The sequence below is a fragment of the Diadema antillarum genome, unplaced genomic scaffold (assembly GCF_040938485.1).
Source record: "Diadema antillarum isolate AM-2024a unplaced genomic scaffold, OU_Dant_1.0 scf00000147, whole genome shotgun sequence".
NCBI classification, from domain to species: Eukaryota; Metazoa; Echinodermata; class Echinoidea; order Diadematoida; family Diadematidae; genus Diadema; species Diadema antillarum.
In genome coordinates this window covers 1524391-1551812 of record NW_027271036.1, presented here as the reverse complement: position 1 = coordinate 1551812, position 27422 = coordinate 1524391, and the positions used below count along the sequence as shown (strand labels likewise).

Below are 27422 nucleotides of genomic sequence, written 5' to 3'. Positions count from 1 at the left end.
ATTAACGTAGTGTACTGGTGTGCTGTGCAACCAGTGGCAAGGCATGCAAGGATCATGCAAGACATGCGAATGGAGAAATTGATTGGTGTTCAATCGATCCCAGTTCATTGCGTCTCATGACGAAAACACAATAAATTTCGTCACAATATCAATAGTTAATGTATAAGGATAATAATGATATGTAGATCGATAATACTGCCCATCAATTACAAGACAATTCTCTGGTATCAGGTAAAATAGGATATCGAAGACATGTTAATGTGATGTTTCTTTTTCGCCTGAGCAGATAATAAAGATATGCTATTGTAGCTACGACGAGCTAGAACAATTATTTTCCCCTTTCCCTCAGCCTTGTCAAAGCTGCCTTTTTGAACATTCTCACCCTTGAAAGAAATGCAGGGAAAAGTAAACGCAAATTCTAGAGATCATTATAGGGAAGCTTGATGGAAAAGCGTGGTCTTTCTAACCATTTGCGTGTAAAAGGAGTCCTTTTTAAAGTCATTTTGCATCATCCGTGACTCTTTGGATGATCTTGTTGTTGTTTTTGTTATGTTTGACGTTATTCAAGGTGCTATGATCACGTTGGACATTGATTTTATTTTTCAAAGGAGGGAAATGACGAATATCTCCCAAACATATCCGTGACTCATCGAATGTTTTTATGCCATCACAAAGAAGCGTTGCCGGATGCATTATGTTTTCGGGTTGTCCATCCGTCCGTCCGTATGTCCGTCTGGCAATCGATTTTGTGGACATCGTAACTTCAGAACAGTTTAAGGCATCCAAATGAAACTTGGCATATGTATTTATATAACTGAATGTGCCTTACTTGTCAAAGGTCCATGTCAAATTGTAAATTTCCCCCATTTTCCCCAATATCTCGGCAATAACTAAAGACATTGTCGTGAAACCTAGTGTATATATCTTTATCCAGCTAAAGATTCTCCAGAGAAAGTTTTAGGCCATGAGTTCAAAGGTCAAAGTTCAACAGTCAAGTGAATTTGTTGGAATTCCACTTTTTTCCCTCTATAATCGTATTGGAAATGGGTCTAGGTATCTTCATGAAATCTAGTATGTTCAATATGTACATGCATTGGCTAACAATGATTCTTTTTAGAAGTTTAGGGTCATAGGTTCAAATGTTAAAGGTTAGGTTTTGATACTGATATTACACTATTTTCTCCACATACCTTGGATATGATTGAATGAATCAACTTAATCAAACGTGGTATCATACATGCATTACCGCACACTGCTCCTGCATGGAAATATTCGGCCACTTGGTCAGAATCAAATGAAAATGCTGAAATTCCATGTTTTTATATATATCTTGAAAATGAATCAAAGCATGGCCATGAAAATTGGTGTATTAATTGTTATAAGATAATGATTTCTTATCAGTCATGTGACACTGTCGTCTCGTCTCACATTGGCAAGATGTAAATATTGTGGACCTACTGGGAGAATAACGCGATATGGCGGAGGTACACCAGTCGCCAAAGCGATGTTTATATTAGTTTTAGTCATGTTCGACGTTCTTGAGGTGCTATCATCAGGTTGGAAGTTAATTTTCTCAAGGGAAAGAAGTGACGAAAATCTCACAATTAATAGTAAGTTGCGAAAAAAATGCGTAGCCCTCGATGTGAAGCAAGTACTGCACAAGAAATGTAACCCTGGCAAATCACAAGCTGTGCCTAAATGAGTAAGGGTGTCCGTTTGCTTGCGAATATCATTTTTTTTTTCTTGCATTTTATACAACGTATGAGTCTGGTACACCCATCAGTGTGCGCAGAATGTGCTGTCGTTGTCAAGTGTATTGTATGCAATCCTATGCAAACCGAAATGGAAATCACCTGCGGCATAATGTATGATTATAAAGATAATCAGACATTTACTGACTCAACTTGTGCCTCAAACATGTATCTTGATAATCTGGGACAACGCTTTGTAGGCCACACTCTGCTGAGCGTTGAAAATTGTATATCTCTGGAGCCGTTCTGATTTGCTGTATATCAAACAAAACACAATCATTTACTGCACTTTTTAACGGTCATCATGGAAAACGCAACATATATTTTGGTTACAGCGCTGATGTGGCAATGGTATTTAGATGTGCGCTTTGTGAAGTAACATGAAACATTGGTCAAGTCAATAATCAGCTCGATTTTGAAGCATTCCTCCCGCAAGCTACGGAAAGCATTTTTCACATTCCGAAATACTACCATTTATAATTGCAGGGAATGAAACTCGGGAACCAAACTGGGCTGGTAAGACCAGATTTTGTGGGAATTGGTACGCTTTGAAACCGAAGCTCTAAACTCGCCCACTGCCCACTTTGTATACGTCAGTATTTCACTAAATCCGTATAAGAAATGTTGTTATGTCGTCATCATGTCGTATGAAGAGCTGTCGATACAAACTCTGCATGTCACGGGTAAATCGGTTGTGCGTTCTCTCGTCTACACAGCAAAATGCAATCTTCGTAATCATAATCATTACAGACGACGTCACGCTAAAAAGCATTGTTTCGTGTTTCCATGTGTGTTTTGATTTGAATCATGATGATGGTGTTTCGTGTTTCCATGTGTGTTTTGATTTGATCATGCTGATGGTGTTTCGTGTTTCCATGTGTGTTTTGATTTGAATCATGCTGATGGTGTTTCGTGTTTCCATGTGTGTTTTGATTTGATCATGCTGATGGTGTTTCGTGTTTCCTTGTGTGTTTTGATTTGATCATGCTGATGGTGTTTCGTGTTTCCATGTGTGTTTTGATTTGATCATGCTGATGGTGTTTCGTGTTTCCATGTGTGTTTTGATTTGATCATGCTGATGGTGTTTCGTGTATTCTGTTGATGAAGAATGAAACAAATAATGTTATACGAAATCATTCTTATATACAGTACATTATCCTCAAACATTCACCATTCTCATATGATAAAGAGACAGGCAGATATAAACATACACACACAAAGCTTACACACACACACACACACACACACACACACACACACACACACACACACACATATATATATATATATATATATATATACATATATATACATATATATGTATAATATAATCATGTATACTAAACATACAAAATATATACAACATATAAATCTATCTATTATAATAGATAGAGAGAGATACACAACATGTTTATATATAGATAAAGACTATTGCCTTTGGTTGTTATATTGATGATACTAATACTACTACTACTACTGCTACTACTACTACTAATAATAATAATAATAATAATAATAACAATAATACATTTTATATAGGACATAATAAGCACATGCTTCTCTATGCGATGATATAATAAGATACAAAATACAAACATTATCGTCACGACATTACAGGCTACATAAGACTATCATTTCCTACTTTTTAATAAAGGGACATTCCAGACGATTTTCATAATTTCACATCATGTAGTACATAAATCGACAACTCCATGTATAGATTTGTGGAATTTATTGTGGTTCTTGATCAGAGAAACAATACTTTGAAAAACCTTAAACAAATTACACTGAACAAGGATGATGACATAGGAGGTTCACATATTTCAGAATTGTAGCAGTGTAATTCCATTACAATACCGCTTGCTTGCAAGTTCACCTGCGTATAATCTATGCATGCCTTCTTCTTTTGTTCTGCTTCCCTGAGCCCCAAATCATGCATTCTTACGGTGACTCTGCCATGTCATCATCCTTGCTCATTGCAATTTGTTGTAAATTTTGAAAACATTCTTATTCTTCATCCCAATCATCACAAATTCTGAAACTCTGTCCTCAGTATAACTAATTTATAGTTGTTCAAATGTAAAAATCTGAAAATCATCCGGAGGTCTCCTTTAACTTGGTAAAGAGGTGTATGAAATGAGTAAGTTTCTCATTGGTTGACTTTGAATCTGAGATCATATTAAAGGAAAGAGAGGGTCTTTTCTTTTGTTTTCCTTCTTTTATTGTCGTTCACGATTATACACAATCTCGTATACACAATATACAATTTCTTTCACAGAAATATCTATTTATAGCAGTGAATAACGTGTCTGACAGCCATTCTCCAACTGCTTTCAAAAAGAAAAAAAAGATGACCTATATAATATGTTGAATAATCTTCCGGAAGTATGCCTTGTTGAAATGTAGGGAATTATTTCCTACCTGAACCACACACAGTCATTGAACACAATTATTGCTCTCGATAGCACGAGAGGTAGAAACCACTATTTTACTTGAAGTTATACTTTGCAATAAATTTTGTCGAACAAGAAATAAATTGCTTCCGCTCTCAAATAAAAAAGAATTAAAAAAACCCCTGATTTTGCTCTTCAAATATTGTTATTTTAACGACCACGAACAACATGACCAATGACAATTAAAAAGATGGATTATTATTAAAAGGTGAGACAAATATCACGGATGATTAACGAGCCTAATTTCTATGATTATATTCCACAGAAATGAGATAATCCTGGCCAGGCACCCATAGAAACGACCGCCGAATCAAATTAATATTCCATAGTCCCTTTTGGGATTTCCTTGCAGTTTTATGAATTTTAAAGTCTAATAAAACTCCTTTCTTTCATTGTTTCTTTCCGGCGATGGATGTGACGCTTATTCATACTACACAGCACTAATTTTCTATCCGACTTGTGCGGTATTCAGTTTGCGTTTGTTTTTTGTTTGTTTGTTTGTTTGTTTTTTGTGTTGTTTTCATTGTTCTTGTTAAAGTGAATGAGGCTGTTTATTTTCCTCCGTTTTCCATTATTCTTGGTTTTGTTTCTGTCTGTTCTTATTCTTTTTGCTATTTTCTTTTACTTTTAATCGTGTAAGTTACCACGAGCACGCACAGTGGGCCACAGGGAGTAGCCATATTGTGTCAAAATGAGTATAGGGTGGCTATTTAATGATTTTTTCGATATCACACCATAGGGGTAATCGATAGCAATATTTCTTGTTGGGAATAAGTTTTGCGTGAGTTTATCTCCAACTCAAACATGACTTTTTGCACTTTCGCAGTTCCGTTTAATATACAATAGCACACTTGGAAAACCCAAAGGATTATGAATTCGCACACACATTCATCGAAAGTTGCCATTTGAAAGATACAATGTGGTTTATTATTTATATACAATGATCATAAAGAGTACCGTTCATAAGACCGCACAAAGAACTCGTTTTTGTTCAGACAATTATCATTTTGCAATTATGTTAAGTCACCATATCCGTAAATTCTTGGCCTTGAATTAATACCAAATTTTGTAGCTATCTTTGCCACTTTTTTTTAATAATCCACTGTTTAGCCCCTAGTTATAATACAGTAGATCTAGAGCTATATTAATTAGAGTCGACACGTCTGACATCCCGAAAATAAAGGTATTCCCGCAGAGGGCGTTCTCTACTTTTATCAAGCTGTTAATGTATATGAGCTCTCACCTACGGCGTCATAGCTCATCACTTTATCAATGCGTTCTTGAAATCTAATGTGTATGAAATATATATCCCCTTTTGTTAAAACTTACGACTTCTGGGCGAAGCTTAGAAATTAGATGATTTCACTTGTGAAGTTGCATGTTAATCATTTTTATTAGTTTTTTTTCAATTAATATTAATTTCATTTATTTACTTTTTTTTTTCTTTCTACGGAGCAAGATCTTTCACTCTGGCAGCCGCAGAGCTATAGAACAAATCGCAAAGACATCTTAAATAGGCTGATATATAAATGCAGTAGATAAAGAGTCTTTTGAAAACATATTTCTTTAACTTAACATTGGATTAAGTTCTGCGCTGTATGTCGTAAGTTTTGTAACCTTGTCTCCTCTTCTCTCTCTCTCTCTCTCTCTCTCTTATGTCTTTTTACTTTTATTTTCATATTTTCCTCCCTTCAATGTGCAAAGAGACATTGATTTATTCTTTTTTATAGTTACGCGCTATAAACTTTTTATATTTTTATCATTATTGATATCATCTATGCGAAATTTGCATCCCCTCGAAATGTTATTACTTAAATAAATCTAAATGTTTAAGATTTTTCACGATCCATTAAGTTTTCATCGTTTTTATAAGTGTTTGACAGTTGCATATGATTATGACGTCAAACCTACAATGAAGCAGAGAATAGAATAATAAAAGCTGTCCGATGCTAATTATACAACTTCGTGTGACCAATGTAAATGAGTGGACTTTTCAATAAGGCATGAAACTATCCTCTGAAAAACTGGGTGTGAAGTATTCCCGGGTGCTAGTCTTCATGAGCAGAGCAGCAAACTCGTAAAAGCTCCACTTCTCTTGCTCCGGTTGACTTTCGTGACTATCATATAAAGTTAAAAACAAGCTAAACAAAATAGTGCAACTTTCTTTCAGATTAGACAATTAGCATATTTTAAGAATGTTTCGATTCTCTGTAGTTTTAACATTAGGTGTATTCCGTTTTACTTTCTCCACAAAAAGTTGCAATCATAACGGAAATAAATGAGTTGATGACATATCATCGACACATACGTGTCAGGGGCGGATCCAGGAATTCTGTAAAGGGGGGGGGGGGGGCGCAACTAATATTTCTGGGGCCACTTCCGGATTTCATTTCATTTTGTTATTTTTATTTCTTTTGTTTTTAACGAAAAATAAAGGGGGGCGTGCGCCGGCTGCGCCCTCCTCTGGATCCGCCTCTGCGTGTACATGAGTTACTCTCGTATGAGTTTTGGTTCATCATTTAGCACTTATACAAACTCCTTTTACTTTAACGTCATCATCCTTCAGTCAATTATATACTATACACAATACTCCGAGATGAGGGAGGCTTTTTTTCTGAGGGGAGAGGGGTGGGGGAGGGAAGCGACTTTTAGAGTGTCACAGACCAGTCGACATGTTATAATATTCAGAGCTCTTCTGCCTTCTGTCGCCGCTGAATCAAGTCGTTGAGCTTGACAATGTCGTCAACGTAATGAGTACTGTCGCGGAGAGCTTTGCTCGTTCGTTTAGGGCCATTTAGTTGCCTTGCCTTCCTAGCAGAACCCTGCTCTTCCCTTTCGTCGCTCCTGAAGACAGGGTTTGAGATTGGCTTCGAATCTTGTAGGGTGGCGCGGCATCGAGGGAAGAGATCGTCACTGTACGAGCACGAAAAACTCTTCGAGACCTCCTCCTCATCATCTTCTTGTTTGGGAACGAATCGGTTTTCGCGTAATGAAAACACAAATGAGGCTGGCTGCGACACGCTTCGCCGATAGCTCCGTGCATTGCTGGACAATCGACAATTTCTGCAGCTGTCCGTAATTGAACCGTCTGCCTGTCTCATCTCATCACGACTGACTAGTTCGATTACCTCCACGTTTATCCTCGCGAGTCCGTCCGCGGACGCTCCGTTTTCATTAACGACGGCTCGGATGATGCATCTATCGCTTCGGGCGGCCAGGCCCGCTCTATTTCGCTCTAGTTGGTTGTCTGCTACTCCTTTGCCGCAGTGGTTAGTTTCAGAGTTGGCGAGAGATAGTTGAGTTGATTTTTCAACTCTTGTTTTAGGATTACTCGGACTTTCATTTGAAGAAGAAGCGTCGCCATACCCGGACTCGTCATCGATGCTACTTCCATCGGATACACAGTTCTCAGAGCTTGCAGCCGACACGACTAGTGTACCGTCGTCAGGGCTGGTGTATTGAAAGTCCGCGACGGTTTTATCGCTTCCAGAGACGGCGACAGTCGCGGAACAATTTGCATCTTCCCCAGACATGGTTAGAGCGCCATCACATGACATAGGGTTGTCATGGTATGGAGGCGTCGAAACGTCAGTACTTTTAGACGCAATGAGCGTCACTGCATCTTCAGAAGTAGGGGTACTCTGTTCATACGATTTCATCTCCATATTATCCGTGCTTCTGGCTTCATCGTTTACGTTGTAGATTCCATGGCAGCGGATGATTCCTTGGCGCCTTTTTACCGATTTCCGCTTGCTGTATTGCCGCCGTATCAGTCCAGGGCTTTGCCATTCTTCGAGAGCCATGCGATGTGATATTCGCTGCATCTCGCTGGCTGCAAACAAAACAGATACAATGAAACTTAAAGGGGATGGCTAGTAACTAATCAGTGGGAATCAGTGAGAATGCTGGGGAATGATTGTTCCCATCCTTGTGGGATTCATTTAAGAGTACATTATTGTTCTGTGGAAATCATTTGCTTCAGAATGGTCTCATATTCAAGTAATGTGCAGTTCAATGTTTCCAGATTAGCATGCCTGTACAGTGACGGGGCATTAAACTGCATATTACTTGAACATGAGACCGTTCTGAAGCAAATAATTTTTCACACAATAGTTATATAATGTAATCTTAAATGAATCCCACAAGAATTGCAACAATCATCCCCCAGCATTCCCGTTGATTCCCACTGATCAGTTACTAGCCATCCCCTTTAATGTTTTTTTTCGCAGATTAAATACCAACAAATTGTATGATCAAAGTATAATCAATTGTGTAACTTAACAACACACCATACCAATTATGTAATTTCATTACAACCGATAGTACATCGAATGTGCTCAACTTTCGTAACATTTGACATGGCTATGAAATTACGACAGGAAACAGCTTGTCTTTAACTTCTTCTTTTTTTATTAATATCAAATATCTATTATTTCAGTAATATAACTCTTCTTTGCTTCGTCTTTAGTGTTGTAACATGATCAGGCTATAAAATGTGATAATTTGTCATAACTATTACGAAGTATACTAACATTTGAATTGTTTAAAGGTTAAATTTGTATCTTTTAATTTAAGGAATGCACACTGGTATTATGGTATACCTTGACGTGTAACTTTTAAGTGCTAAGGGTAATGTTACCCCACCCCTACCCCCATTCTGCTGAACATATCTTATGACTCTCCAAACGCTGAATGATGTGTTCTAATTATTGCATTTTCCAGTTGCTGTACCTAACTGACATTGTGTGTTTGGGGCTGAATTCCCATTTTAAGAGGGTTTTTTTTTTTCTATATACATGTAGTATGAAATGAATAAGAAGTTGTGAGAGCATGTCAACAACTTGCTTATTTGAATATTCATAACGACTGATGAAGAAGTATTTTTTTCTATTTCATGAAATTGATACTATTGTTGAGTGGATTTCTTCTTTAAAATCACGGTACCTGAGAGTCCGAGAGGCTTCCGCGACCGCCATTCATAGCCGCAGCAGCGTAGAGGCGAGAAGAGGACCCGCTGGTAGCCAAAGCGGTAACTCTTGGCGAAGAACGCGAACACCAGAGGGTTTAGAATTGGCCCGGCCAAAATCAGCCTCGTGACGATGTAGTCCAAAATCGGCACGTGGGTGGATGCAACAAGGTGAAGAGTTACAGAAATCTGAGTAGTGAGAATGGAAATAATAAAGACAAATTAAAAGGGATCGTATAGTTTTGGTTGAGACCTAATTTCAAGTTTTTGTGAGATAATGAGTAACCTCATATGAGAAATGAAAGAGCATAAAATTCGATGAGGAAAATCGGTTTTGAAATGGCTGAGATATCCAAAACAGAGCAATTCTAATAAAGTGTGGGACCCACATTTTATTACGATGGCTCTGCTTTATTTTATTTTTGGATGTTTCAGTCATTCCAAACCCCATTTTCATCAAATAAACATTGAATTCCTCTTAAAATGGTATGCTCTGCACTATTTCACGAGTGTTTGCTTGGTATTTCACAAAAAGTTAAAAGCCCAATTCTCATCACCACCGATACTGTACTATCCCTTTAAATACATTTAAACAGGACACTGCAACATTCACGAACAAACATGATAACAAAAGAATTGAAAAACTTTCATTGCAATAATCTGATAATACTAGAGAATGATCATAGCCTTACACCTAACACTCACACATCCCGGGCACGTAGGCCCACATTCAAGTACACACACACACACACACACACACACACACACACACACACACACATACATACATACATATATGAATATATTATGCTCAGACAAACGCTTTGGAAATTACGTTTTTCTATAAAGGGAAGCGAAGTACATTTCCGGTGTTTGAATAGATGAATTTTTTTTCCCGCAAGCAGAAAAGAAAACGAGATCGATGATGAACAACACTCCAAATGCACACTGTGCCAGGAAAAACAGGAATAAAAAAGATCAATAACGTTAAAATTGTAGGTGAGGAAACGGAAGGATTAGAAATTAGGTTTTAACATATACAAGTAAGAGGCGCCTGCTGCCGATCTTCGAATTATACATGATGGCAAGCTATGCAAACGGCCTTGCAGATAAATTGATCGTGATGCTGGTCGGATGCTTGCAGCAACATGAATAAATTTGTAAAGCAATTACAATTTTATTGCAACGAACATGTCGGTTTTTGTTTTTGTTTTTTGGGTCCGTTTGAATGTTTCTTTGCATTTTGTAAGAGTGGTGCTTGGGTGCGTCGTTTGCCTCCAAGTTGTGATGAGAGGACCAATGCAATTCAAATAATTATACTTGTTGACTTGTGCAGATTCTCGATATCCTCAGCATCAATTATGTGGCCTAATGAAAATATAAAAACGTGCCATAAATATTTTATAATAATTTCTTTTTTGTTTTTTTCTTCAGATTACTTGTATAAGCCCACTCAAAAACAAACCTTTCAAACCAAGATTCTGCCCGTGACATCATCTGTCAAAAATTGCTTTAGTATTAAAATGTGATCGATAAAAGCGATAGGAATGCATCTTTTCTTAGATTGAACATAACTTGGATGTTTCCTTGTTACTAATAATTATGATTAACAAAATACAGTGGAAAGTGCATTACGATATCTTTTGTTAATCACATTAGTACTTCGGTAATGATTGACAGATGATGTCAGTGGCAGAATATTGGTTTGGAAAGTTTTATTGCGGGCGAATCCAAGTAATCTGACAGAATAGAAAATATCATAAAACAAATAGGGCACATATCAAGATATTCTATGATCATCTACGTAATATGTGTGAATGCAAGTCAACATGCATCTGCATTGCATACATGTAGCTCCTTTAAAGAAGGGTGTGTCTGTCACATGGCTGCAGCAAATGAAATATTACCGATGTGCACAATGACGCATTATGTCATGGATGCTTGATCTCGCATCTCGATGTTCGATACATTTTAGATCGAATTTAATCTGCCTGTTATACACTGTATTGCACTGAATGCAATATTAATATATACATTTTGTGTGGGTTTTGTTGTTGTTGTTGTTGCTTTAAGGGAGATTGGGTAAAGACAGGAGGAAATAGTTTTTTCCCAAAAATTAAAAAAAAAACTTGTTAATTATGTAATCATATTATCCAATGTGTACATCAAACCCTTAACTGATGTATTTTTGTTACAGTCTTGAGGAAGCTGTTGTTTCACTGAAACTTACAAGGTGATAATTACGTGTATTTGATAGAAATTTTGCATAGCGGGTTTTTTTTTTTTTAGTGAATTAGAATTTTCAAAAGAAATGGTCAGAAAAAATGGGGTGGAAGAGGCTCATCCTTGTTCATAAAGTAAAATCAGCCTAAACAAAGTACTCCATGCAACAGTAATTGAAATCTGACGTACAAATGATGGAATTCGGAATTTAGATAAATGAACCCCCCCCCCCCCCCGAAAAAGAAAGTTGATGTTGGTCACTTACGTCTGTCGAATTTATGCAAATTAAGCGAGTCGGCAGTTGCCCGGATCACAATCTTAGAATTCGTCTTGAACATCGCTCTTTGCTGAATTCAGAATCCAAATAAAATGCATCGACAAACGCAAAGTCAGTCAAGCTTTTGAATATTCCGAGATCAATTTCTGTAAAAGCTTGCACGTTCAATTTTTCATGACAGTTTGTAAATGATTCAACCGGTCTTGCGTCATTTGTTTTGAAAATGTAATTTTTTTTTTTATTGTTTCGGTTTGGTGTGGCTGTGTGTTACCAATACAAAGATAACACGCGAACTGTGTAGTCATGGTAGTGGGTGTCAAGATCAGTCATTTCATTACGAAATGATCATTTCGTTAACGAAATGGTCATCTAGTCGACGATGTAATGACTGATTTCTTAACGAAATAGGCCATGCGACACTTGGCGCCCCATACAAAACTACGGTATTTGTCCATGGTTTAAAATATGGATAAAGATTGTATCACCTTCGTGAATTCGGGCCAAAATATTCTCTCAGTATAAAGAGAGCCGGAGTGACAATACAGGCACAGCTAATGGCATTATTCATGTTGTTGCATTAAATTTTGTCAGCAGGAATTATTCTGTGAAAACCACGACCATCATGCACTTCATAATACGTGGAAAAACTCATCTGGCACGACTGTCATTTTGCAATGTCGAAAAGTTAACTTCCATCCATTCATTTCTCTGACTCTCATTCCCCGTTCTGTCTGTCTGTCTGTCTGTCTGTCTTTCTGTCTGTGTTTCTGTCTTTCTATTTTTTTTCACCCATGTTTTATCACGTGTCTTTTATTGATCGGTAAAAGAATATGCAGGCATGCATTGCTGGGTTCTAGTTCATGGTACAGTATACAGAGCAAGGCGCATCAACCATCATATTCTTTGCAACGACAATTTCGAAGTTTATTGACAAGAGCTTACAATATAGGCCCATTCCTAAAACGTCCCTTTGGTTGTGCGATGAGGGTACAAGGTTTGTAGCTCCATGGTTGTGCATTGTTCGTTTTATGCTACTATTCCATATTATGCCGATTCGATTGTCACATAAGTCTGTGCTAACTCGTTAATGCAGCTTTACTATTCTTCTTCTTTATCTTTTTTTTCTCTCGAAAATATCCATTGAAAGAACAGATCATTTAGTAGTATAATAATGATAACAAACTACTATCAATAAATGACTGTTGACGGGAAACACGTTCAATTCAATTCAATTCAATTCAATTCAATTCAATGCACATCATTTTTATACTTTCTCAATGAAACAAGGAAAAGTAGAAATTACGCGGTGCGTAATATATGTCCCCGCCGGAAGTAGCATTTAGTAGCAAAATGTACAATATAGGTAAAAAGATGAAGGTCAAAGGTCAAAGAAGTCAAAGGTCAAAATTCTATGTAGAAGTTCTGAAGCCCTCACCTAGTGCCATCACATAAAGCAAACGAAATCAAAATCGGGTTAGAAATGGCGAAGGAGTAGCATTTTGTAGCCAATGTACAATATAGGTACAAAAATCAAGGTCAAAGGTCAAAGAAGTCAAAGGTCAAAATTCTGTGTAGAAGTTTTGAAGCCCTCACCTAGTGCCATCACATAAAGCAAACGGAATCGAGATCGGGTTAGAAATGGCGAAGGAGTAGCATTTGGTAGCAAAATGTACAATACAGGTCAAAAATCAAGGTCAAAGGTCAAAGAAGTAAAAGGTCAAAATTCTGTGTAGAAGTTTTGAAGCCCTCACCTAGTGCCATCACATAAAGCAAACGGAATTGAAATCGGGTTACAAATGGCGAAGGAGTAGCATTTTGTAGCCAATGTACAATATAGGTCAAAAATCAAGGTCAAAGGTCAAAGAAGTCAAAGGTCAAAATTCTGTGTAGAAGTTTTGAAGCCCTCACCTAGTGCCATCACATAAAGCAAACGGAATCAAAATCGGGTTAGAAATGGCGAAGGAGTAGCATTTTGTAGGCAATATACAATATAGGTCAAAAATCAAGGTCAAAGGTCAAAGAAGTCAAAGGTCAAAATTCTGTGTAGAAGTTTTGAAGCCCTCACCTAGTGCCATCATATAAAGCAAACGGAATCAAAATCGGGTTAGAAATGGCGAAGGAGTAGCATTTTGAAGCAAAATGTACAATATAGGTCAAAGGTCAAGGTCAAAGGTCACAACTGAAATTCTGTATAGAAGTTTCAAAGCTCTCATGTAGTGCTATCATATAAAGCAAGCAGAATCAAAATCGGGTTAGAAATGGCGAAGGAGTAGCATTTTGAACATTTTGATCACACACGGACGCACACACGGACAGACACACGGACGCACGGACACACGGACGGACGGACACACGGACACACACACGTACAGAGCCCGTTTCATAGTCCCCTGCTCGAACTCGTTCGGCGGGGACAAAAAGAGCATCATAATTATAACAAAACATATAGAATTATATATATTATTCAACTTGGTCGTAGAATTATTAATAACACTAACATAGAATAATACTATGGTCAATCTATCAAAATTTGAAAATTGGCATATCATAATCAGAATGAAACCTTTCCTACCAATGTAATGACTACACAGAATATAACATTTACCAACATGATTAGATAACTCCCCCCGGTAAGCTTTATCTGTTTTCTTCTTTGTTTTTAAGAAGAGAAACTTCTAAGTAAAGATCAGGGTTAGCGGGTTACTGTCATTGTTGGTTTTTTTTTACAACGTAAAGGCGACAGGTAATAAGTGTCCCGGATATCTAAAGGATAATGTTAACGATATTGTTTACGAAGCATTACAGGTTGTGAGGCGCAGGACAGCTCATAGCCAATCAGTTCACTCATCAGCCAAAATGCGGTAATTGATTCAGGCTTCCCACTATCCCGAATTTAAAGAAAAAAGGACTCGCGATAAAGGAAATGTTCTTTTTTTGGCTCTAATCGTATAAACATCGGATCATTTGTGAGGGCATTTTCTAAAGTCATTGTAGGACCGCTTATGGAGTTTCTCAAGCTCTACCGCAGCAACTTCGTGAGCGAAGTCTTTGACAAGCCGAAAAAAAGCTCAAAGATCTTGCGAAGGTTCATTTTATGATAAGGAATCACATCTTCGTGAACACTGAAGCCTTCTATATACGGTTCGGGTGTCTTCTTGTGACTTTCTGTGGACATCGTATTTTCGTCGGCTCTTGATCGGCTTTTGAACAGGATATAGGCAAACTTCATGCGAAATTGAAAATACAATGTATCTTATACTTAGTATATCACTGTATATTCGTATGGCCATCTTGAGTGAATTTCGGAACAGTGTGAAGTCAGCCAAACATACAAACTTGAGAGATGCAAGTGTATCGATCTAACAAATCTCATGCCCCGTCTGCAATGAAAATAATAATGATAATAAAAACCAGGACACTTCCCAAATGACGTGATACTTTCTTGCCGATGCGAACCAGTTATAGCATTGATTGACATTGACACGTGGGTAAGCATGTGAGCCGTTTTTATTATAGGCTAGGATGAGCGGACGCTTCCACCCCCGTATACAAGTGGAAGGAAACCCGAGAAACTTTGACATTGGCAATGAGTAGAACGTTCCATCTATCCCTCCTTCTCTCTCTCTCTCTCTCTCTCTCTCTCTCTCTCCCTCCTTCAACCTTCTCTCTATTATGTTTACACGAGTGATGGTTGTTATACGAAGGTTCGTTAATCCGAAAATGGAAAGAAAATGCGCACTTATGAACCTTATTCGGAATTGCGAACCTTAATTTTTATTCACAAACCTTCGGAATTATACACCTCTTAATCAGTTTCGGATTAACGAACCTTCGGGGCAACGAACCTTCTTCCATTCTTTGATCTACAAACCTTTGGAATAACGATCCTTCGGAGTGATTAACACTATTTCATTTTCGGATTAGCGATCCTTCGCAATGAGGAACCTTCTGAATTACAAACTGTAACCGTCTACACTCGCAGACTCACAAAGAAAAAATTACAATATGCTTAGAATGTGATTACTATAGGAGTTTTGTGTGTCGTGAACGTCTGGATCCAACACGGGATGTTGTGTGTATCCATGCAGCAACTTATATGTATGGATGTTCGTTTTAACGAAATCTTGCTGTAATAAGAGACACCTTCGCCGTCCTGATTATATCGCTATAAACGGGGTTCGCCATTATCATCATGCTGTGCACTTTAAATAGCCTAAACTAAAGACGTTCTTTGTCATGGTTTTCTTTAATCGTTTTATATCTACATCATGATATTCTACCTGTTACCTCGATAGACTAGGAGTATCAGGTACACTCGTGAGACACTATACAGTCAAACCTGTCTACTGCGGCCACCCAAAGGAGACGAAAAAAGTGGCCGTTGTAGACAGGTGACAGGGTCGTTAACACATGGTTTTCTCTTGGAGGAACTGTGTTTAATGGTCGCATATAGGGCAAGTTGTCGCTACATACGGTGATCGCTATATACAGGTTTGACTCTTTTTTTTTGGCCATATTTTAGATCAAAATAAAATGCATAGAATTTCATATCGTTTACTGCTGATCAGCTTCCTAGAGGTAAACTCTTTAGAAGATGAGATGAGTTAATGCACTCTCTTCCAAACCTCCCAAACTTGAAGTCCTTCACCTCTCATTTTAAATCCACAACATAGTGTTTGTTTTCATTGGAGCCGCTCGCACCCACTGGGGGAGGGGGGGGGGGGGGGGGAGGGGCAGAGAGAGTTGGAGTCATAACAAATAACAATTACCTCAGCGAGTATGATTTCAATAAGTCAGTGACATCATAATCATATCTCGTATGGATCTAAATGAAATTAGTCATTGATCGTTATTGTCTTTTCAACAGGAAGAACACTGATCGAAATGGCGGTATGATAGCATAACGTGTGCGACCATTTTTTTTATTCTGTTTCTTCCTTGAATCTTCACCCTGGAACCATTAAGGAGCAATTTGATTTAACGCGGGCATCACGATATCACCAGCCTTCGGGGCGATTCACACCGTAAATGAAATCAGAGTCCCACACAAAAGCACTGCTGCTGGGAAGGTCTCACAAATATGGAACATTTATCAAATATTTAATCAATAAATATGCAGCGCCTATAACCATCCTCCCTCTAGATATTTGAAGGACTGCATGAATCTGGCATGGCTTCCCAAATTGAAATTATAGAGACTCAGTTCAAAGCTATGCTTTCAAATAAGCTGCTTGCAATAAAAAACAACTATATAGAAGAACAATAAACGAGGGGTTTATTGGGAGTCAGGGCCTTCGAGAAAGGCGGCTTCACTGATATGAAGAATCTGGAAGACCACATAATGAAAATTCACGTCTATGCAGTGAGAAAAGAAAGAGTACAAACAGAAAGAAGATTAACATTGCTGTTTATATTTACCTCTTCAATGACTTTGCCTCGCTTATATATTACTTTTTTTTCTTTGCTCACTGAAACAAGACCGTTCTGCTGATGATCAATGTTGTTTGTTTGTTTGTTTGTATGTTTGTTTTTTGATATGCATATATACGCAGGACTCGACACTATCCTTTTTCTCTAGTGGCCCATTCGGACGACTGAAAGCTTTGAATTTTAAATTTTGGTGGCCCGAAAAAGAAAGGTGGTGGCCTAAAATAAAAGGAAAAATTCTAAACTTCATTTTGAATATAAGCTGCTTGATTAGGCTAGCTGCATAAATAGCTCTTTTTTGCAAGTTTGGTGGCCCGACGTTATTTTATTTATTCATTTTTTTTTCTAGCTGATTGGAATAGGCCTATATGCCACTTCCTACATATTTGATAATTTCTGTGCCATGCCATGTATTCTTCACTTATGTTGTGTTTTGCGTGTTTATATAGGCGGGATTTGTCGGAAGGACATTGTTCGATGATTTATGCCGGTATGATATCCATCTTGACCTGAGGTACCTTTGGCCGATTTAGGTATATAAACTTAACGCGCTTAAAGGATAAGTCCACCTTCATAGACATGTGAATTGAGTGAATGCAGCAATTTTAGTCAAACACATCAGTGAGAGTTTGGGGAAAATTAGACAATCTTAAAATTTATGAATTTTTGAAGTTTCTTCTCAGTCACTGCTGGATGAGAAGACTACTACAGCTTATGATGTCACACTTGTATTACGATATGAAGAAAATATAGAGAATATTCAACATGTTTTCACTTTTCTCGCATACTTGACATGCCTCTTTCAGAAGTCAGGGGGAACAATATCACCCTTAACATATACGTCAGTGACAAGTCAAGGAAATGTGCACTTTCCCCCCCCCCCCAAAAAAAAAAAAAAATGAAATTTTGTGAAATTCTCTTCATATTTTCTTTATATGTTTCTACGCATGTGACATCAGACACTGTAGTCTTCTCTTCCAGCAGTGACTGCGCAGATACTTTAAAAATTCAAAACTTTTGAACGCTTTGTCCCTAAACTCTCACTGATGTGTTTGAGTAATGTTGCTACCATCACTCAATCCCCATGTACGTATATGAAGGTGGACTTGTCCTTTAAAACATGTCCTTGCGTCTCTCCTTTGTATCACGGAAATTGAACGAAAAGAGAGTTCGTAACGTTTTGTTGTTTGGTTATGAATATTTTCCCAACAGGGAAAAAAATATCTTGTCAGTAATATCGAACTCAATACAAGACTGTAAGATTTATACATTTTTGAAGATATCATCAGAATTATCAGAAATAACTCAATTAAAGAATATGTATTTTGTTTTTCAAGTTGTTTCTCAAGTTAATAAAATGGATATCGGGTTTTGTATATACAGTAAATTCTTTATATTTTGTATTTACATACAGAATTACATGTGGAAGTATGTAACCATATGAATAGTCATAAAAGTAGCTACTTTTATCGGGCACGCTGGGGATCCACCTTAAGGTGCTCATGGCGTTTCAAGAAATATACATGTACAAAACGTAAGAACAGGGAAGAAAATAACAATCAAAATAACTATAACAAGCAAGCATATGATATATGGAAAGGAACAGATGTGCAAACGCTTAATCAGCTTATAATCAGTAGATATTGAATGGTCATCAATAGGCAGGCCGATCAGCTGTGTCACCATCAGCTGTTAATCAGGGACGAACAGGAGACTTCTTTTTTTTTCTTAGTTGGTCAATAGCTGGATGCTGTTTGTTAAATTTGACTTTAGCATTTACTGAGTTGCTAACCTCACTGTGAAAGGAGATAATTAACTGTCAACCATTATACGTAAGACTCTTAGGTTTGTTTACCATTGGGAGCAGCATGGTTCAAGAAATATTTGAGTTACAGACTGTGTATCACATTGATGCATAGGTCAGTTGTATCACAAAATATCCTGCCATGTAAAATTTCGCAATAAAGCCTAAAATTTAAGTAGATATCACTATTTTTCTCAATAAACCATAACTGTATAGTATGGACAGTTTAATGTAGTAACAATTTTGGTAAAACTATTGTTCATATTCTGCATATATTAACGATACTTAACATTGATTAACACCGATTAACATTTTACTTTGGTCGTTTCTAACCCTAACTCACATCTTAGAACTATTTTGAAGCGCTAAAGCTGGGTTTTTGTTTCATCTGCAAATGGTAAATAATGTCTTTAAGAAGGAAGACAATACAAAAGAAAATACTCCAGTCACAGCTGCATCCCTTCTAACTGGTAATCAAAGATTCTGGTTAAAGTTAATGTTGAATATTTTATTTCCATTCGCCAATATACTACGCTAGCCCTGCCTCCTGAATAACAGATGATTACTTGCCTTAGGGTCACCCAAGAATGAACAGTCGGTCACCGGTAAGTCGCTTCATCGGTAATCATGAACGACGATTTATCTTTGCCTTTAAAGAGCCTGTATAGTGAGGGAGTCATATAAGGCTGATCTCGCAGGCGCTGTGATTCTGAAGTAGGTGCTTCAGCTCGAGTAAAGCCCAATGTCACCGCTATAGCTTCAGTGTATATTTAGGGTTGCTTTCCCTCCATTAAAAAGTGTGAGGATAGCACGACGTCACTGATCCATTTCATTCGGGAACACGCATAGTGGCACGTGTATACTGTACACTCTTGTCATTTTATAATAGGCAATGAACCTCCATCATTGTCACCAGAAAATGGCGTGTTTGGGGCTGAAGAAAACAAATTTCAGATGACAGGGAAGGTGAGATATAGAGCACAAGAGGGGTGTTCTTAGTATTATATTCCTGTATCAAGGGCAAATCTTATATATTAACATTTTATTTAGAAGAATATATCTAGAATCTAGAATCTAGAATATATCAAGTTACCGGTACTTTGCTTCTTTTGACCATAACTTTAAAAATGTACCTTTATATGACTGGTAGTGACCAATATATCATTTAAAGGGTATTATTTTGTACTTTATGACAGAGATCGTACTTCAAAATCTTCAAAAAAGGACTTATCGGTTTTTGCGAACAAGCTCTTCAATTACATGCTTGGAATCAAGTTTGCAACTTGTTGTTTTGCCGAAGAAACCCAGGGAAAATATTTCCATTTGCCACAGTTAACCTTTCTAATGGAAATTTAATATAAAATATTACGTATTGGGCAAATTGGGTCAAAAATTAAATATAAGGAAAAGAGATGGCAAAGGAGAGTTGGCTCTTTGAAAATCGTTTCAAAAGACTTTAGTTCATTTTGGTGATTCCCAATTATATCTTGTGTCCATTGCAAGCAACGATGTGGCTGTTAGATTCAAATATTACTTAATAACTGTGTTCGATAAACTTTGTGTTACATTTTTGTATTAAGAATGAATGCAGAAATCATATAAATCATGTCACAAATCAAATAAAAATCATCGATATTCAATCGTTGTAACTTCAGAACACTTTGACATGTGAGTGTTCTGATATGCTCTTCAGTTTATGTCATACTCTCCGACAACAGAGAAATTAAAGCAAAAAAAAAATAGAGGAACTTTTACCTGTCCTTTGTTTAGTCATGAATGGCATTGACAATAGTAATGGCACTAAACAAATGGTCCTCGTCCACTCGTCGAAGCGCCTGATGTCGCCCATCGTAATGAGTATAACAAACCTACTAATTAGCGTCGGTGTCTAACATCGATTTTGGACAATTAGTTATTCCCCGGAATTCTCAGAAAAACAATATCATAATGCATTTTTGTAGTGATATAATTGTTATCGTTGCACAGTTAGCATATAACGCTGTTATATTAGAAAAACAATATCATAATGCATTTTTGTAGTGATATGATTGTAATTGTTGCACAGTTAGCATATGATACGCTTTATATTAGGCCTATACGCTCTTATCACTAATAAGCACAACGGTATAGGGCGTTGACGATCTTACGCCTTTTGTACGCAGGTGACGTTAGGATCATTTCGGCTGCTCCTATTATTTAGATGAACAAAATTTTGACGTGAACTGTATCTTTATTACAAACGCAAACATACACAAAGATTTGTACGTATGTATACTGTATACATATTAAAAAGGCCTATTATATACTGTATATACTGTATGTATATATAATTATATATAATTATATACAGTGAGAGAGAGAGAGAGAGAGAGAGAGATACAGAGTTCATTCATTTAATACATGTTTAACGTCATGTTTACAAGGAAAAGTGAATATCTCTATAAATCAAGTCATGTCTAACTAAAGACTGTATTCTTACCGGTTTCGCTTCAGTAATTCCTTTCTGATGTATGAATATCTACGTATAAATATCGTCTGCTCCATTAAAAAAACAAACAAACAAACAAACAAACAAACATACGCCTTTTTCAGTCAGCTAGAGAGATCTGCTAAATCCGGTGAAGACTCGCTCACTTCCCCGATCATTTATTATGTGAGAATTCTGAATACTATAAGTCATTTTCCGGGGAAAAATATGTATACAAATATAAGTTCTTAACATTTTCAATGTTATTGCATATTACGGTTTCATACAATCCATGCTTTTCACCAAAATTATACGTAACATGAAATTATGGGGTTTTTTTACGTGTGAAAGAGTTTCTGATTAAAAGCATAGTACTGTAAATTTACTCTATGTCCACACAGCAAATCTTCAATGCGCTAACTCAGGATACATATGCAATCAATTAAGCATACCACGGTAACAGTCAATCAGCTTGATTATCATATCAATCATTATGAACATTGATAAGCACGACAGGAACTGGCATGAACGCAATCTATGTGGAGTATAAAAATCGTTTATTCCTACCTATAAACGCCTCCCCAGTCCACGTCCTTCACACACACGTGTACAACCACGCACACTATACACATGTATTCATCCTATCGAGAACGTCGAGTCGATAAACGTAGTAATATACACAACGTGTGCATTGATCCATCGCAGGTAAAGACAAAGCCCAAATTTTACATCTAATGTATTCACCAAGGTCAGAATACTGTACCAGCTGAATGGCGTACCCCGGAGTTGTATCCTGTTTATTGCACGGCCGCATGCACGAAAAACTAAACGGGCAATTTGAAATCAGAATTCGAACTGTAGCGCACTTTAGAAATTTGAGGCCGAGAAAATTCGTAATTTGATACAGCTGGTGTCTTTATCAATATCGCTGTTGTACGCTGGTTTATGTGTTTGCCTGTATCTTTTTCGGAGGGTGTGAGGCATTTTGGTAGACAGTATTTTAGTTAAATACTCTCGATGCAGGGCAAAGCAACTGCCTGAAAATAAGTTGCTTCATGGGTGTGGTAAATACATTCTGTCCCCATGAGCAATGAGTTAAAGCTACACATTAGTAGTTTGAACAGAAATGAAATAAAAATATCTATTTGACGCAATGGACAGTGGAAGGAGCTCTGATTGGCCTTTTCCAAAGAAACGTCGATATTATGATCTGCATATTAATTGATACCGTGTAAGGAAGAAATTGCACAGGGTTTTATTTAGTCTGAGATAGGGGAGCTTAAAAGGTAAACGAAAATCTTGACACTGATGACTTATATTTGACAAATTGATCTGAATAACAACTCGACAGTGGTTTCATATAAAACCTCTTCAAACCTTTCAAATATTAATACTACCATTGTATTCTTTTTCGCTTCGAAATCAAAGCAAAGAGCATTACATTTGCACTAATCTCCCGGAGATGTCGGGGGAAGGGGAGTATTTGATTTGCAACGTAGGTAGACACGTGATCATGAATTGCAGATCGAGCTCTTACATTTGGTTTATATCAAAATCTATTCTCTTCGAGATTTTGGGAAAAGATTAATATTTGGAGAGCAATCGAAATCTATGTAACATATGGTATTAGGTTGTCTCAGATTTATATACCTGATTGATGTGTCTGCGTTTAATAATCAGCTCTCTTGGACAGGAGCAGTTGCTTATGTTCAATCTCAACATCTACTTTGTTTGCTAGTTCATCTCCGACGCGGGTTTACCTAAGATGATCATAACCCTACTAATTCATCCATTATAATATCTCTTTATGGTAGTCATAAAAGCGATGTCTGGGAGACGAGTATCGTGAAATATTATACTGCGGTCATTAGCTGAAAAAAAAATCATTGCTTTTCGCGTTTCTTTTCGTTCTGCGGTAGGCCTTCAATATTTTTTAGCAAGTTAATCCAGGAAACCAATAATGGTACGTAACTATAACACACAGAGTAGGGTGGAGCGTGTATTTGACCCCCCCCCCCCCCTCTCTCTCTCTCTCTCTCTCTGTGCAATTATTGTTTATAGTGTGCAAAGTTTGTCTGGGTGGAATCCCTGTGAGTCAATACACTCCTGTCTTTAAATCTACCTTCTGCAATTTTCATTCTTTTTTTCCGCCGTTTTTGGGCGTTAAGTTCCTTTGTTTTCGTTGCAGAAGAGAGATTTTAGTAGAGTCACATAAATGATTACAATGTATGTTTTTAAAATTTCAGAAACTCTCTGAGGCTACTAATAATGTCTTCAGGAAGGCTAATTGCAATAAGGATAGTTTCACGATGAAGAATAATTCATGAGTTGAAATCTTTGAAGGCTTCCGTGGTGGTGGAACGTTGGGTGGTAGAAGGCTTCAAGGTGCACCACGTATTCTTTCAGGGCCACTTACACTCACATACTCCAGAAAGAATACGTGGTGCGCCGTGAAGCCTTCTTCCACCCAAAATTTATCATTTCGAGCCCTCTCCAATGATCAAGCCAAAAACATCATGAGGGCTTTTACCGGCTGCATGCTATAAGCATCACAACCAACACTTGCTGTCAGGCGGAAGCTCGGTGGTCTAGTGGAGATGACGCCTGTCCGGAGATCAGGTCGTAGGTTCGAGTACGTACGCCTATGACTTTTTTTTATTATGGCTACTACTAAAGAACTGATCAATTCAGTGTTTATTTATGTCGATGTAGGGGCATTTGTCAATAAGCTGTAATGAAGACATTTTTCAATCATTTTGTTGGAAAGGGAGACATCAAAATGAATTCAGTAACTAAGCGTCATTGTGGCTTGCTATTATATAGGCAAGCAAAATGGATATTATATTGTTTGAATTGAATTAAATTATTGAAATCAAATGCCATTTCTGTAAAAGTCACTTTTATGAAGCATATTGGGCACTTTTTTAGTCTCTATATAAGGATTGCATGTGAATTATGATTATAGAGCAACCTTTGGAAATGTCAAATGAGCGCACAATTTTGGTGAAGGGATTACCGGCAGACTTAAAGAGCGGATGTGATAGTTAAGGCCAAAACATAGTTCTCGCGTGCTTGCAGAACTACTGTCGATTTTTGCTCCAATCTATACACTTACGCATAAGGAAATAAATGTGTGGAAAAAACGCCATGATATCTACGATTGTCATTGTTTAATGACGAAAATGCTAAACAATAGCCAAAGAAATTCACCGAAAGTTCTAGACAGTTTCAGAGTTTACGAACAAGTTTCCGAACTAGCCGGAAGATTCCTCGGCGCTTTCCGAAATCCCCCGACCCTGTTACGGGTCAACAACCAATTGCCGCCAAAGATCAGTCGGCCTGATGATAGAAGCGTCCCAGAGACGACGTCAAACGTCGCTACTCCAAATTACAAGTAAGTCCAGTTGACCAGATTTACTAATGTTGTTCATGAGATACTTTACCTGGATGACTGAGAACATTCACAGACATATTCGATAACATCGATTACAATGTATCGGACCATCATACTATAGCGTTATCCATCGCTTGCGAGATTCATGGGTGCAGTTTATTCTGCGTGCGATTCAGTACTACTGCTATTTTATAGGACACGATTCCATCATCACCTCCAACATTGTAGAAGCAGCGTTCTACACACTCACTACAGAATGGAGGAGCGAGGGTGCTGCCGGAAGATAAAGTCGGTGTACCGACTTTTTATTACAGTGTATTTCACACCCTTCTGATCTCAAAATACCACAAAACAACTCGATTTCCTGGCAAGTCACGCCAGCTAAACAAGCTTCTTTGTAGATCTTTCCGATATAGCGGCAAGGAAAGTCTAATGATGGAGCGAGCATATAGGGGAAATTACTAGGAAAATTAAGTTTTGCTTGAGATGCAATATGATGTGTTTTGTTTTCATTGTTTTGATATTAAAGGGAGGGATATGATGATTGTATCCGGCTGGCTTCATGACATCTAACCGGCAGACATCTATTTGATAGGTTAATAATTACTCTCTTTCCCTGGTTGCTACTGAATATGTGACAAGGTGAAACGATTAAGTGACCTAATGGCAAATCGGCGGTACCGCTAAATCAGGAGGGTCGTTTCTATTAGGCTTCGTGATACAGCAGAACCAGTTGTGAGCTTTGTACCCGGGTATATAGTACACATAATATACAGCTCTCAGTGGACAGTATAGAGAATAGAGAATATTACCAAGGCAGCACATGGATAGAAACACATAATGCATTTCTATCGCAGCTTATACATGCATAGTCTTGTACCGGAGTATAGTTTAGAAAAAGAAGAAGAAGAAGAAGAAGAATATATGATTTTGTACATAAATCAGCTTCATATCCATCTCAAGGGAGACAATATTAAATCTATAATTTATGCGCATATTTACAAATCACCTTAGGAAGACAATTTGTGTCCTCTTAAATAACATTTTCAACTCATATTCTATTCGATCGCATACTTTACGAAGCTGACATTGCATATCTACACAATGTCTTCCTAAAGCTGGATATATATGCATATATATATATATATGCAAATATATATATACATATATATATATATATATGCATGAATATTGTATATATATATATATATATATATATATATGGCTGCACACTTTTTTTTTCTTACGAGTCCATTCCTGAAAAAGTTACTGGTCCAACATTGATTTTTACTGGTACTTGACCGTCGGACCAGCTAGTGCCAGTGTGCAGCGTTGCATATACAATACATTACATATACTAGTATATGTATATATATATATACATATATACATACATACATACATATGTATATACATAAACATATACATTAACACATCACGTTATTTTCTCTTACTTGCGCCGGTAGCCATGTCAGATAAAAGAAGCCGACGGCTACCGCAATGGCTTTGGTAATTCGTGTGCATCTCTTGATGTGAATGGTTTTCATCAGTTGTAGAGTGTGCTCCACCAACTCCCCTCTGGTGAGATATCTCTGCGGTTGCTCCTGACAGCACAGACACGATAGACAGTACGATGACGATCTCCTGGTCGAGACTCCGCGGCCAAAGCCCTTCCCCGACACTGCAGAAGCGGAGACAGTTTTCTTCTCCAAGCTCCCCATCGAGCGGTTCACAAAATTGCGAATTCCGACGAGAAACTTCATATAACAAAAAAGGCCGATTGCGCAGAGACTGTAGTTGAAGACAAGAATCACTATTTGGAGGAAGCGATAAGTTTGATTATTGGTGCCAACACAGGCTTGTGCAGTCAATCTGGTTCCATCACGTTCCGACGATCTCGCAAAGTTTAGAATAATGGTGGGTGTAAAACAAGCCAAGAGAGCAGCGATTCCAAAGGAAAGTATAACGTACTTGACAGAGTCCACTTTGAATTTGACTCGATAGAAAATGGGTTTACGAATAGCAAGATACCTGTCGGTGGCCATCAGAGTTACTATAAACATGGAAACGAGTTGAAAAAATGCCCACATGGCGTAGAAGAAGTCACAAACAAGAGGCCCAAATGGCCCATTGGAAAGATAAACGTAAGCAATCAGGGGGTACATTGTCCACGATGAAACATAATCCACGAAGGCCAGACCCCCAATCAGAACATCTGGGCTCGTGATGTATCTGAACGAGCGGACGACGAGCAGCGTCCAGAAGCTCATAAAGTTCACCAGAACTGCCAGGACAACGATGACGGTTGCATCGACGACGGCGGGTATTTCGTCGAGCGGGTCGAGTGAGGCCGGTGACGATGTATTCTCGGTCCCCATTCTTGTTTTGTGGCGACTTTGTGAAAGTGGCGCCACGCTCATTCGACTATCGGTGGGAGCTGAGAGTTCCTACACCGTGACATCACAAACTGCGCACTGTATGGTTAACTGACACTGAGCGGTCGTCTGTCAACGTATACACACACAACTGCGCACATACACACAAAAAACGTCATTCTGCACTATCGTGATCACAAAGCGTTAATAATACAGTGTTATAGTCCTAGTATATACAGCGTCCATTTCTCGTTAAGTACCAGGGCGATGCTCTAACCACCCCTC

The 27422-nt window shown here is 37.8% G+C and overlaps 1 protein-coding gene across 1 annotated transcript; it reads right to left on the bottom strand.

Moving 5' to 3' along the window:
• Positions 1 to 6888: 6888 nt before the first annotated feature.
• LOC139721690 (uncharacterized) lies at positions 6889 to 27140 on the bottom strand. Its single transcript, XM_071633020.1, has 4 exons — positions 26443 to 27140; positions 26217 to 26403; positions 9149 to 9359; positions 6889 to 8036 (listed from the first exon to the last, which is right to left on the bottom strand). Exons 1-4 carry the CDS (start codon positions 27138 to 27140, stop codon positions 6889 to 6891), a joined length of 2244 nt encoding a protein of 747 aa, XP_071489121.1.
• Between the last annotated feature and the right edge of the window lie 282 nt (positions 27141 to 27422).

What these genes read in the sequence shown, in the direction of transcription:
- LOC139721690 (XM_071633020.1), bottom strand. Translation starts at nt 27,140, where the DNA reads ATGGGGACCGAGAATACATCGTCACCGGCCTCACTCGACCCGCTCGAC. An exon ending in TGACATGGCTACCGGCGCAA is followed by an intron (nt 9,360 to 26,216) that starts GTAAGAGAAAAT and finishes CTCACTACTCAG; the next exon opens with ATTTCTGTAACTCTTCACCT. An exon ending in GAAGCCTCTCGGACTCTCAG is followed by an intron (nt 8,037 to 9,148) that starts GTACCGTGATTT and finishes TTTTGTTTGCAG; the next exon opens with CCAGCGAGATGCAGCGAATA.